The 14,711-nt window shown below is 41.9% G+C and overlaps 1 protein-coding gene across 3 annotated transcripts in view; it reads left to right on the top strand.

Annotated features, from left to right (window-relative positions):
- The window catches only part of WDTC1 (WD and tetratricopeptide repeats 1), a 60,123-nt gene that overhangs the window by 8,799 nt on the left and 36,613 nt on the right, over nt 1-14,711 (top strand). For 2 of the 3 annotated variants that reach the window (XM_069079077.1, XM_069079076.1), the window contains 2 exons: nt 872-1,019; nt 7,263-7,346. In XM_069079077.1, the coding sequence (XP_068935178.1) occupies nt 912-1,019; nt 7,263-7,346 (192 nt within the window). In that variant the 5' untranslated portion in view covers nt 872-911. Of the gene's footprint in view, nt 1-871; nt 1,020-7,262; nt 7,347-14,711 lie in introns of those variants that run through there. The other variant, XM_069079078.1, reaches the window with a different exon arrangement.

Below are 14,711 nucleotides of genomic sequence, written 5' to 3'. Positions count from 1 at the left end.
TCTCTCTCTCTCTCTCTCTCTCTCTCTCTCTCCCTCTCTCTCCACCCCCCCCCCCTTTTCTCTTCTGCCCCCCTGGCTTTATGCAGGCCATCTTGAGTCAATTTGTAATTTAATTGTGAAAAATGCATGTAGCCTTCACACATATATGTGATTTCTGATTATGTGGTCCGTAATTGGGGGGAAAATCTTGGATACCCCATACTCTGAGGGAGAAGGGCTAGGAAAACCTTTCTTTAGGCATGTTCGTATTGATGCTGAGGAGTAGCATGGCTGTCTGGAGTCTTAGAATGAGCCTAAGGAATTTAGCAGTGGGAAGGGTGGTGGCTGTTCTAGCCATCCCGCTGATTTGGCTGGGGTTAGAGAAGCTTGGAGGAAAGGCGCTAAGGGACACATAATCCACATACTGGAACTATCCAGCAACCAGAAGTTATTAAGTATGTGCTATGTCCCAGGCATTATGTTAAGCACTAGAAATATATTGAAAGCAGCCCCCCCCCAAAAAAAAAAAGGAACCAACCCCAAACTAGAACTGGAGTTAGAAATTCAACTTTAATAGCTTTAAACTGCACTAAGACTTTTGGAACACCCTGTGAAGTATATTTCTGGTGAAATACACATAGCCCTTTAGCATTTCTTCCCTTTCCTGTCATTGCTTTCCACCCCCATTCCTGAGGTTCTTCAATAAACCCAGGATGGGACTCATTCAGTGTATGAGGAGCAAGGCTCTGCTCAGACAACAGGTCATTAGTTAGTGTGCTGTCCAAGGGATAGAGAAGGATTCTGACATGCACATTCGTGAACATAGCCCACACACCCACATCCACATGATTTTCCCCTGGCCAGTATTGGATGATGATTTTTTTCTTTTCAGGTAATTACATGTGTGCCCCCTGGTCCTGGGCTTCGCTGGAATGCTTGGCGGTACAGAAGATCCTTCTAGAGCCTCCCTTTTCCTACCCCATTTTGAGAAGATGGCAAAAGTCAACATAACTAGAGACCTCATTCGTAGGCAGATAAAGGTAAGCAGCTCAGGATCACCAGCTCTCAGAATCTGGGGCACTGCATCCATCCCCTTACCCCACAGAGCCATAAGGTTGTTGGAGTTGAAAGGAACATCAGAATATGGAATGTTAGAGATAGACAACCCTTAGCAATAATTTAGTTCAATTTGCTCTTTAATAGATGAGGAAAGTGTGGCCTGGAGTAGTGACTCCATGTTCCTATAATGAATCAGTAGCAAAGCCAAAGTTCAAACCCAGGCTCCCAGATTCTTAGGCCAGTGTTCTTTCCTCTGTGTTGTGCCCTCTCCCTTTCCCTCATGGGTTTGGTTTTGTGGAGCCCTTCATCACAGTGGAAGCTTGTGACTTTGCTGCTAAATAAAGAGAGCAGCCAGGTTGGTGAGAAGGGGTCTCTGGGAAGCATGTGTGAGACTGAGCAGTGCTGAAATGCAGCAGATGATGTGACTGCCCAGCTCGGCCTCAGGAGGGTAGATCTTGATTGGACAGCTTTGTTCTCTTCAGAGCCCACCCTCTTGGAAGTAGCTGAGATAGAATGGTACAGAAACCACTATTTTAATTACCTATGTGTTTACCACTGAATCTCTTGATATCACCTCTCTGGGACTCAGTTTCCATTGTCTATAAAATTAGGGAGTTAACTAGCTCATCTTTAGCTCTACATTGGTGACCCTGAGGTCCTTCTTTAGCCCTCTCCTTAGTTACCTCATCTGAACTTTGAGACTTACTTACCCTTTGTACTGGGAGAGGCAGCACAGTGTTGTGGATCATGCACTGAGGCCTGGGAGAAGGAGCCTGGGGTCCACAGCTCCACTGATTAGCTATTATTTCATTTCTCTGGACTGAGGTTTACTCCAGTGTAAAATGGGGGTAGTTAATAGCTCTATTTAGAGGCAGTGAGGTGGCTAGATTGGAGAGTTAGGGAGACCTGAGTTCAAATCCAGCTTCAAACACTTCCAGCTGGATGACCCTGGGCAAGTCACTTGACTTCTGTTTGCCTCAGTTTCCTCAGCTGTAAAATGGAGACCATAATAGCATCTACCTCTCAGGGTTTTAAGAAAGATCAAATGAAATACTATCCGTAAGTGCTGAACATGGTGCCTGTAGTGGGACCTTCATAAATGCTTATTCCCTTTCCTTCCCTTCCCTGTAATACCTCACAAGCTGGTTGAGACTCAGGTGAAATAGTATATTGTAAAATTCTTTAAAATTACTTTGTAAATGTCCACAGTTATTATGATATTTCGGATGTCCAGTGACAGAGTAGCTCTGTACCAGCCCAAGAGCTGCTGGGGAGGAGCTAGACATTGCCTCGGGTTCTAGTCCCAGTTCTTTTGCTCATTAATTTTGTGACTCAGGCAGGTTACAGAGGAGGGGGCAGCACAGCATAGTAGAAACACTAGTGTACCCACTGTCAGAAGAACTAGAACCAAATTCTAGGTCTAGAACTGAGCACAGTTCTCCTGACACTGACCTTTTGGGGTCTCAATTGCCTTATCTGTAAATCAAGGCAGGGAGTAGGGTGGGATGGATGAACTAGGTAACTCTAAGGCCACGCTCCTCTGACTTAGACCCCTGTCTGAGCAGAAATCCCCTTGAAAGTGGCCGTCTACGCCTCTCTTGCTGTTTCTGTATTGCCATATGCATTTAGTCAGAGTCTTCCCTGAGTGCTGCCCATTGGCCCTGCTTCTGCCTTCTGGCTCAGGTGTTTGAAGAGAGCTGCCATAGTGCACACCCCAGACACTCACCGTATCTCCTTCAGGGTAGACGTCTCAGTGACTGTTGTCACTCTTACTGCCGTGCTCACATCTTTCAGCCACTCAGAACCTCATCCATTTCCTCCTCTGTCAAATACTGATAATTATCATTAAGTTATTGATTGTGAGAATGAAATGAGAAAGCATTTGAACAACTCTAATGCACCACATACATTCAGTATGGTGACGTGCCTTTACCTGTCCAAGCTTCCGTTTCCTCATTTGTCAAGTGAGGACAGACACACTTACCATGTGGCAGAATTGTTAGAATTGTAATGTTCGAATACAAATTTAACATTTAGAATGTGTCTTCCCCCCCCCCCCCCCTTGGCATGGGCCTAGTTAGTGAAAGTTGCAGAAAAGCAGATTTAGGCTGGATATAAAGAGAAACTTCCTGGAACTGTGCAGAAGTAGCATCAGCTGCCTTGGTGAGGTAGTGTGTGAGCAGCTCTCAACACCAGAACTTTTCAGATGGAGGCTGGATGATCACTTGGGGGTGAGGTGGTAGATGGAGGTCCTTTCCAGCCCTAAGATCCTATGATTCCCTGGTCACAGTCCTTGCCCCAGAATCTTGGTGTTGGAAGGGACCTTAGAGGCTGAAACCCAGAGAGGTTTTTGACTCATCCCCAGGTCACACAGGTACTTAGCCTAAATATATTCTCTGGTTATCTTTCAAGTGTATTTTCCCATTAGATTCTAAGTTCCTCAGAGCAGAGAATCTATCTTTTCCTTCCCACAATGCTTATTACAGTGGCCTGAAAATAGTGGGAGCTTAGTATGATAAGTGTGATGAGCCCTGTATCCTAAGAACTCCCAATCTCAAGTAGAAACCTTAAACTTACAGGTGAATAGGCAGCAGCAATTATAGTAGTACTTTGATTGTATTAAAATAACAAAGTAATGAAATGCTCAGATATGGGGTCCAGCTCCATGTCAGATGAAGTTCTGTGATACTGTCAAATTATAGTGAGATTCTGGTATATTTGTATCACACAGAGGGCATGGATATGGGAAGGGAGGTTTAGGGGGTGTGGGCATCCCAGGGAGAGTCTCTATGCCCAAGACAATTTGGGATGATAGGAATTCAATAAATCTCCTCTAGTTAATTAATCCAAGGAAGACTGTATGGAAGAGGCAAGATTTCAGGAGTGCTTTCAGTGAAGGAAATGAGAGTTTAGGATGGGGAGAATTGGCTAGGTATACTGAGGGACCTCCTTAGGGAAAGGCTCCAAGTGGTGCCACTGGATTAAAAAGATCTTGAGCAGGTGTTTTAGAGATGCCACAGTGATGTGCTGCTAGTTAAATAGACATGCTAATAAATGTTAAGTGATTTGAAGGAGTTTTGGCATCTGTGAAAGACTAGACTTCAGGATTCTGAAAACCTGACTTCTCAGAGTCCTAGAGGTATGAAGTTGGCATACATAGACAGGTATGTCCTCCCTCCCTACTCTTCTCCACCTGTCAGAAATCTTCATAGCCTAGTTCCAGCCCCAACTTTTCCTTTCCTAATTCTCCAACCCACAACAAGGTTTCTTTTTTCATTTAAAAAAAAAGTGTGTCTTTTATGTGCTAGGCACTGTGTTTGGTGCTGAAAGAAGGAAAAAAGTATTTATGAAGAACTTATGTGCAAAGCACTGTGCTTATGAACTGGGGAGACCCAGAGGAAAGTCAGCCACCCCCTGCTCAATGAAACACATAAGATGTAAGGGGCGCAGCACGAGCAGATGCCAGTGCCTTTTTGGAGGGTGTTACCGCTGATAAGATCCTATCCATTTCTGATGTTGAACCATGTGACACAGAAAAGGACTTGGATGGAGAAGATGTTCTTTTCTGAGTCTTCAGCAGGTGTGGCTGCCCCCCATCCCCACTCCCTAAGCAGTTGCCAGGCTTCATCATCCCATGGCTTTGCTTCCTGGGATGACAGGTCTGGGGATTGGCAGGGATCAGGATGTGAGTCCATGCTGTCTGGGTTACTCTTCCCAGGATTCTTGGGTGATGTGAAGATGAAAAATGATGAAGTCTTTTTAGGGGAGTGAGACAAATTCCCAGACAGCTCTACCACAGATGAGAGAACATTTACGTGCATAAGAAATGAGAAGCACTGAAAGACAGAGGAACCAATGCATGGGAAGGAAGCAGATCCAGAAGAGCTCTGGACAGCCATGTAAACCCAAACTGACCCCACGCAGCCCCACACAGTGAAGAGTGTGCGCCTCCTTCCCTTCATGGCAGAAGAGGGAGGGGGATGCAGTGAGCGGGAGCGTTGTATTTGGTGTCACATGCAGTGCAGGTGGTGTCTGGTTTTGCTAAGCTTATTCTTTTCTGTTTCCTTGGGGAAAAAACCATTGCTGTCAGTTCCCAATAACTGCTTTTCCCTCAATAGCAACCTCCCTTGTAATAAAGAAATTTGTTTAGTCATTTTCAGTCTTATCCTATTCTCTGTGATCCCATTTGGGGTTTTCTTGGCAAAGATATTAGAGTGGTTTGCCATTTCCTTCTCTAATTCATTTTACATATGTGGAAACTGAGGCAGAGAGGGTATAGTGACTCAGCCCAGGGTCATACAGCTAGTAAGTATCTTAGTCCAGATTTACACTTAGGTCCACCTGACTCCAGATCTGGCCTTCTTTTTTTTTTTTTTTTTTTTTGCTTTTTGGAGGAGGGAAGGCAAGGCAACTGGGGTTAAGTGACTTGCCCAAGGTCACATGGCTAGTTTTTGCGTTAAGTGTCTGAGGCCAGATTTGAACCCTGGTCTTTCTGACTCTTGGGCCAGTGCTCTATTCACTGCGCCACCTAGCCGTCCCCAAGACCTTGCATTCTATCCACTGTTATACTACCCAATAAAGAAATACAGTTAAGTAACAACAGACCACTTGCCTGACAGTGTATCTCACCCAGGATATAATCCATTCTTTCCCACTGAAAGGCAGGAAGCTTGATTCTTCATCAGTTCTCTGGAGTCAAGATTGCTCCTTGCAGTGATTTGATTTCTTTTTTCATCTTTGTAACAAGGGATAACATGCTAGGGGATGGGAGGAGTAAAAAAATATATTTGGAAATGAATGAGATGTAACAGCAAAACCTATTAATAAACATACAATTTGTAAAAATAAAATTAAATACAAAGAAGATGTTAGGAAAAATAGGAGGGATTACTTCTATCTGGGGGAGGAGAGAAGTGGGGAAGGCTTAGTGGAGGACATGGTAGCTGAACCTATTTCAGGCATGCTCAGACAAAGACAGTGAAACTGTAGAGAAAGGGCTGTGTTGTGGAGTAGTGATGAGCCTGTTTGGTTGGAGTTGTATGAACTGAGGCTGGAAAGACCATTTGGAAAGATTGTGGGGGCCTTGAATAGGAAGCTAGGGTGTTTGCATTTTATTTTGTCTTGGCAGAAGGCAATCATTGAGTTTTTGAGTACGGGAATAACTTGGTCAGAACTATGCATTAAGGAAAATGTATAAAGGAAGAATTAGAGAGGGAAGAGACTGGATTCAGGGCTACCAGTTGGGAGGCTGTGGCAGAAGGTCTGGGGGAAGATGATGACGCTCTGAACAAGAGTGGTGTCCACCGGAGTGGAAAGGAGGAAATGGCTTAGAGGAATGCTGTGAAAGCAGAAGTGACAGACGTTGGTAATTAGCTAGACCTGAAGAAGAAAGAAGAATCAGGAGTGACCCTGCACTTTATAGATTAAATAATTGGAAGAATGGTAGTTTACTCAACAAAACTGGGAGAGTGAGGAGGAAGAATTGGGTTTTAAATGTATATGTTATTTTGGTTACATCGAGTCTCTTCTCCAGATACCTGTAGAACTTATAGTCAGTACCTGGTTCTGACCCTTATCAGCTGTGTGACCATGAATAAGTCACATAGCCTCTTTTGGGCCTCATTTTCCTAATGTGTAAAATGGGGATATACAAACCTACCCCAGAGTTGCTGTAGCAATATGAGGCGGTTTTTTGTTTTCCTTTTATGATCACTTGGTTGTATGTTACCTGGCCTTTTAGTAATAATACCTGGCATGTGGGGTTTTTGAGTTTTTATTGATGTGTCTTGTTGTTATGTCACGTTGTTTCCAAATGTATCCATCCCTAATCCAGCTGACCATCCTTGGTAACAAAGCATAGAAAGAAAGAGGGGAAGAAAGTACAACAGCAAACTAGCCAGCACTTGCTGTTTAGTCTGATGGTCTGATGCTGAAGCCGACGACCTTCCATACCTGTAGTTCTCCTCTGTAAACAAAGGAGGGAAATACCTGCTATTTTTTTAAGCTACTTAAAGCGCCACTTTAAGAGGTTTTTCCTGTGTGTTACTACTTGGAAGCTCGTGACAGCCCCTTCCCCAGCAGGCTGTGAACTCCTTAAGGCCAGTTCACTGTCCTCCTTTGTGTTACCTGGACTACTTAGCACTTTGCTGGGTATATAATAGATGCTCTAGGAAAGACTCATGAAACAGAATTGATAAAACCTTGGGTTTGTTTCCATCTTCTAGGAGCGGGGTGCCTTGAGCTTCGAGCGGCATTACCATGTCACAGACCCCTTCATCCGGCGGCTGGGCCTAGAAGCCGAGCTGCAGGTAAGAGTTCAAACCAGTAACCTAGTTGCCAGATGATCTCCTCTTGGAGATGGGAGGGAACCCACCGTGGACCGCTTAGAACACCTTTCCAAACTGGACATATTTTCCCCTTACTGTCAGTTGCACTTCTGCCTCACTTCCTCCCCCCTCTCCCAATTGAACTAAAAAGGCAAAGCTGCTACAAAATCCAAATAATTGCAGAAGACAAGCAGAAATTATTTCTGCATTATCTGTGTTCCACATTCTTCTCTATTACTTGAATGAAGGACTGTTGACCATACAACTCTTCTACCTAATCCTGGATTTGGCTGTTTTATGGCTTTATGTGGCTCTACATATTCAGAATCACAGATCATCTGAGTTGAAAAGGAGCTAAGAATATAGAACTTCAGGGTTGGGGGGGACCTCAGAGGACATTCAGTCCAATTCTTTAATTTCACAGAAATCCTAGTGGTAATAGGGAACCCCTGGAGTTTATTGAATGGGTGAATGACAGGATCAGACTTGTGTTTTAGGGAGGTTAATTCAGCAGCTAAGTAGAGGTCAGATTGGAGTGGGGAGAGACTTTAGGCAGGCAGACCCACCAGCAGGCTGGTTGGCATGAGATGATGAGGGCCAGCACAGGGTGAAAACTAGTATCAGAGGAGAGAAATAGGAAGGACCAAAGGAGGAGAATAAATGGATTTAGATTTACTCTTACAAGACAGCCTTGTTGAGGTAGCCTAGTTTGATGGAAAGAGTACTGGATGAAGGATCAGTTAACTTTTCTGACTTCAGTTTCCTCATCTGTAAAACTGCAGTTGTCCTCTTTGTCCTGTATCTCAGGATTTGTTGTAAAGCTCAGATGAAGTCATAGATGTGAAAATAATGTTGTATTACACAGTTATAAGGTATTCTTTCAAGAACTGGCTGTTGTGTAGTAATATCCTTTTTCTTTCAAAAAGAAAAAAATCAGTCAGGCGCTATATTTCTCCTCCTGTACCCCCTTTACTTTCCCAGGCTTCAGAGACTTCTGCCATCCACAATTTCTTTAGAATCCTGAGTAGGGGCTTTCCCCTATTAATAGCCACCAGGGCTTTCAGTGCCCTGTGGACCTGTCATCAGACTTTGCTGGTTTATGTCTAACTCTTCAGATATTCTGCAGTCATTTTCTTCCATATTTTAGTTTGACCTTCCCCCCATCTCTCTGGTCCTCATCCTGGTGAACCAATCACATTGTTCTTTTTGCTTAAAACCAAGAAGATTGTGAAGATTATTCAAAGCACCTGCCTCTTTCCAGTTAGCTCTCATCAATTTCTTTTCCCTAGGGTCTGATGAACATTTTTTACTAGTTGAGAGGCAGTTTTTATTTTATCAGAAAGAGGTCTTGAAGTCAGAAGATCCATTTGCCTGTTGTCTGTCTGCCTCCCTTCCCTCCTTCCTCCCTGTCTCACCGAAGTTGGAAGGACAGTAACACTCACCAGCTGATGGATCCCGATGTTGCTCATCTTAGTGCTGCTCATCTCACGGCTTTAATCTGCTTTCTTTCCTACCTGTCCCAGTTTGCCTCTCCTTAGGCAATCTGGAAGCCTCCTTACCCCCCATTCTCCTTAGCTGTGGTGGGCTCACCATATTAATGCCATATTTAGTGCTGATATCTGATCAACTCTGACCCTCCTGGAGCTTGATAGATGTGCCAGCCCCAACCTCCCTATGCATGTACACCCTGACTTGGCCAACTGTAGCAGCAAGCACCCCAAACTTCCTCAGGGTTTGCTGCCACCACAGGTTCTTGGATCTGCTTTGATAAAGGAAAGCAACTCAAAATGGGTTAACAAGCTTACTTTAATCAGTCAAACATATATCGTTTACCTTGTTCAGGGGAAAAAGGTCAGCACCCTGAACTTCAAAGTATACAGGCAGAATTATTAAGACAGAAACAGATCAAGTAGACAGCTTTCCAAACTGTCCAACCATTACATCCATACCAAATCAACATCTGGATTTCAACATCTGGGTTTTTCAAAGGGGGGGGGAGGCCCTCTGGACAACGGCTTCCCAGAATCCATATCAAATCACAGAACACTTCTCAAAGTGAGCCCCAAAACAAAGCCTCACATCAGGGCTTATATAGCCTTTTCCTGGCTCAGAGAATGTAACAACCTTATTGACCCACTGGCCAATCAAGAAGTATCTCCTGAAAAACAAGCCTCCCACCCCAGGCTCCAGGTGCTTCCATAGGGGCAGGGAAGATCTTTAAATTTGCATTTCCATTACACCAACTGACCAGCTTTTTAATGCCAGCTCTCACAGTTATGTGACCTGTGCTAGGCAAGCTTTGCTTCTCCTCTCGGACCCTGTGTCCCCTTTTGTAAAATGGAAAATGGGGAGCAGTCATTGTTGTGCCTACCTTACAAAGTGGCTGTGAGGATGAAATTCAGTGGTGTACATAAGCCCTCTACAAACCTTCAAACACTGGTGAATGGGAAACTCTTAGGGCCATGCAGAAACGAATATAACATAAAAAGTGACTGGGCTGCCCTGAGAGGCCCTCACCTGTCCAGCTCCCAAGCAAGTACTTTTGAGAGACAGTGGATAACCACTTGTTAGGGGTTGGTGTGACATCATTTCTGCTCAGTTAAGTTGGGTCACAGATACCCTCTGAGATCTCTTCCATCTTGGAGATTGTTTAAAGAAAATTGATTGTGTTGAGCAGTTGGTAGGAGCTCATCAGTTTGTGTGATTTATTAGTCTCCCATCTGGCTCTAAGTTCATTCTCAAACAGGTAGCACATAACACTAGTTAATAATCTAGCGTCATTTCTATTTTCTGTGACTTCTATCTTTCAGGTCTCTGTGTTGTTCAGGGTTTGACCAGTTTGGCATTTTGCCTTTCTGCCTACACACTGCTAGAGTTTGTTCCTATAGGGCTATCTGTTTTGAAATCTTTCCAAGTTTTACTTGGATTATTTTGCTTCTTAGGCATTTTTCCCCTCTGTGTTCTGTCCTAAAGCCCTGAGTTTTTGAAAACTTTTGTTGATGCGATTTTTTTTTTGCTTTGCACATTTCTGTCCTCTTTTTAGGAGTCTGAAAGCTACTATCATGTGGCTGCTGCCCAGATGTTTCCATCTACCTTTTTCTCTTTAATTCAGTCCTTCTTCTTAGTGCAAACTGAATCAGAATCCTAGTTATTTTCTCTGTACTAGAAAATTATCCTAAGAACACTCTTTAAAACCTAGTCACTCTGTTATAAAACAAACAAAACTACTTGCAGCATATAGCTTAGTATTTACCCCATCACTACCAACTCCTGATCTAAAGGCACATTAGTGAATTTATAGAAGGTGAGACCTAGATGAGTTATTGATTGATTGGTTGGCTTTTTGGCAGGCAATTTGGGTTAAGTGACTTGCCCAAGGTCACACAGCTAGTAAATGTTAAGTGTCTGAGGCCGAATTTGACCTCAGGTCCTCCTGACTCCATGTCTGGTGCTGTATCCACTGTGCTACCTAGCCACCCTCAGTCCAACATTTTACAGAAGAGACAGCCGAGGCCCAGCAGTTAGAAGGGCTTTACCTATGTTCACACAGCCATTAGTGTTAACTCTATGGTTGCAATAGAATGCATGTTCCCAAAACTCTGTTAGTTGTTTTTCACATCCTACCATAATGCTTTAAGTTGAATTAGGAAGGACTTCTACACCTTTCTTCCTTGACCTTAGAGGATTCTTAACCCATTCCTTAAATGAGATCGCTGTCATATTTTTCCTCTTCCATCAGAAATCTGACAGGTAGGCCCTTTCTGTTTCCTAGGCCTTAGGTGTATATATGATGTATACAAGACTACCACCTTTCACTTCTCTCTGTATCCTCTGAACATCTGTATGTCTCTGGGAATGTGTATGCTACCTTATTATGACCCAGTTATTCTGCTTATTTACTTCATTTTCCTGGCATCAGGAAAACCCAGTTCAAACCTGGCCTCACATACTCACTAGTGTTGTGATATTAGGCAAGTCACTTAACCTCTGTGTGCCTCAGTTGCCTCAACTGTAATATGGGAATAATAACAGCACCTACCTTACAGGGTTGTGAGGATCGAATGTGAGAATATTTGTGAGGTGCTTTATTTTTTTTTATTATTTTTTTCCAATTACATCATGTAAAGACAATTTTTTAACATTTGGTTTGTTTGTTTTTTTAATTTGCTTTTTGGAGGGGGGAAGGCAGGGCAATTGGGGTTAAGTGACTTGCCCAAGGTTACATGGCTAGTAAGTGTTAAGTGTCTGAGGTCGGATTTGAACTCAGGCCCTCCTGACTCCAGGGCCAGTGTTGTTTTCACTGCGCCACCTAGCTACCCTTTAACATTTGTTTTTTTAAAATTTTTGAGTTCCAAATTGTCTCCCTCCCTTCTCACCCCCCTTGTTGAGAAGGTTATCCATGTGCAGTCATATAAAATATTTTCTTATTAGTCATATTGTGAAAGAAACACAGAGCAAAAAAGAAAAGAAAAAGAAAACTATTGATTAGAGAAATGCAAATTAAAAAAACTCTGAGATATCTCACACCTATCAGATTGGTCAGTATGACAAAAAAGTAAAATGATAAATGTTGCAGGGAACATGGGAAAATTTAAAGTTTAAAACTGTATGCCTTGATCTGCATTCAGACTCCATCATTTCTTTGAAGGTGGATAACATTTTTCTTCACAAGTCCTTAGGAATTGTCTTGGATGGCTATATTGCTGAGAATAACTGAGTCATTCACAACATTCTTACAATATTGTTACTATGTGCAATGTTCTCCTGGTTCTGTTCATTTCACTTTGCATCTATTCATGTAAGTCTTTCTTGGTTTTTCTGAAAGCATTCTGCTCATCATTTCTTATAGCACAGTAGTATTCCATCACAATCATATACCACAACTTATTCAACCATTTCCCCAATTGATGAGTGTCCTTTCAATTTCTAATTCTTTGCCATCACAAAAAAAAAAATTTCCTTTTTTGTCATATTGACCAACTGATAGGTATGAGATGTTATCTGTTATTTTAATTTGCATTTCTCTAATCAATAGTGATTTAGAGCATTTTTCATGATTGTAGATAGCTTTGATTTCTTCTTCTGAAAACTGCCTATTTGTATCCTGTCAGAAAATGAATTTTTACTTTCTGACTGCACTTTTCTGCCTCTCATTATTTCGTATGCTTGGAATATCCACACCACCATCTCTCTCCACCTGTTGAATTCTTCCCTGTTTGTTTAAAGCCCAATTTAAATCTTGCAACCACCAGGAACTCATTGCCAATTGCCCTTCTCTAAATTCACATATCACTTTGTACCCCCATGTACTTATGTTACTTTGTATTACAGATATCTGTATATGTATCTCATTTCCCTGCTAGACTGTGAGCTCTGTGAGGTTAAGGACTTTATCTTATCCAAACTTTGTATCTGCCCAAGCAGGGAATAGAATGCCCTGAACACTGGGACTTCATAAATGTTTGAGTATCAATCAACAGATATTTATTAAGCCCATACTATGTGAATATAAGTGATGACTTTAGCTTACCTTCTGATCCCTAAATAACCATGCTCTTTCTTTATATGCCATCTTAATGTGCTAGCATGATTTCTAATAATAAAAATAATAGCTAGCCTTTATATAACACTTTAAGGTTTGCACAGTACTTTATAAGTATTACCTTATTTTATCCTCACAAAAACCCTGGAAGGTAGGTGCTATTACCTTCATTTTACAAATGAGGAAGCAGAAGCAAACAGAGGTTAAATGACTTGCACAGGGTTGTATAGCTAATATGTGGCTGAGGCTGGGTTTGAACTCAGATCTTCCTGACTCCAGGTCCACTGCTGTCAACTGTGTTACCTGACTAATAACTTTTTTCCATTTGCTATTTAGATCTTTTTGTATACTTTGAATTCTTAATAGAGAAGAATGTGGTGATCTTGTGAAGCTAATATTGTTTATTAAGAAAAACTACCCCAAATTGACCTCACTTTTACACACACATATGTATGTATGTATGTACGTACGTACGGGTACTGGATTAGTAAGAAACATCATGACTTAGTGGAAGTTATAGGTACTTGCATTATTTGGTAAAGGGAATTCCCTGCTTTTTGTCCTTTCTAGGTTGATAGAACAATGACTTCTGTAGGCATAGATGAATTTTAGTGATTTCCCATGGTATCTCTGAGAAATAGATAGTAAATATGGAGCTGATTGAAGTTATTCCCAGAGTATTATATCTTATTTATCTGCCAAAATGGAAGGACATGGAGTACTGTTTTTGATTCTCAGCATTTTCATCAGTGGCTTGAAGACAGGTATGATTATCAGATTTGTAGATAAAGCAAAACCCAAAGTGTTACACTAATCAGAGAGGTGACAGTATCAAGATTTTAAATGATCTTAACAGTGATATGCTAGGCCCAAACCAGTTTGAGATTTAACAGAAAATAAACAGAAAAATTTAAACAAAAAATAATTTTATTTTAAAGTTGTACAAGGCTAGATGACCCACTACTTATCAGGATTGTTGTTGAGGGGATTCTTTTTTTCAGGTGTGACCCAGATTATGTGACCCTAGATAGAGCCCTTTGAGCCCCTTCTAGCTCAGAAGTTCTGTATTTGTGTTGTTTTTTTCTTTTGAGAAATCTTGTAGTAGGTGTTACCATGCCAGAGAGGTTTTCATCAGGTTCTTTCGAGTCTTTTCAGTTTCTGTTGATAATCTTAGTAGTATTCTTTGTGTGCTAGATACCGCACCAGGCCCTGTATTCTTCCTTCTTGATGTTTTAAGTTTTAAGGGAAGGACTGTGTGAGACAAGTTTTATTTATAGTTGGGGTGAGGTTGGCAGAAATTGATTAACTATCCATTTAATCCATAGCCTTACCTTTTTGCCTGTTGATTTCTTGGAGGAGGCTGACTCGGTCTGAGAGAGGGGAAATGAGTAACCTTCCTATTTTGAACTGCCTCTGGACCCAGGGATGAGTGGGCAGGTAGAGTCAGGTCTCATTCTAAATTTAATATTATTCTCCTTATGCCAGATTGTCTCCTAGAATTGTGTTTTGTTTTTTTAAATGGCACTGGTAAATGTTATGCAGTTTACATTTAGGGTGCCTTGGAATACTTTTTAAAACTAAATATTGGGTACAAGATCATGAGATAGAAAACATGTCTGAGTCCTCACACCTTCTCAATTCATGAAGTCTAAATAGCCGGATTATAATGGATGTCAATAGGTGACTATGCAGAATTTAATCTATATTCTGTAATATTCCCAGCAATGAGCCAGTGGGTAGAAGTTGCAAAAAGGTCAATATGAGCTCAATGTCAGGAAAACATGTCTGCTAGCAATGTCTGCTAA

This window comes from Petaurus breviceps, unplaced genomic scaffold (assembly GCF_028583685.1).
Source record: "Petaurus breviceps papuanus isolate PSGF00001 unplaced genomic scaffold, PetGlider_PUasm1.0 91041, whole genome shotgun sequence".
Lineage (NCBI taxonomy): Eukaryota > Metazoa > Chordata > Mammalia > Diprotodontia > Petauridae > Petaurus > Petaurus breviceps.
The sequence above is the reverse complement of the archived record's forward strand: the minus strand, read 5'-3'. Positions and strand labels throughout refer to the sequence as shown.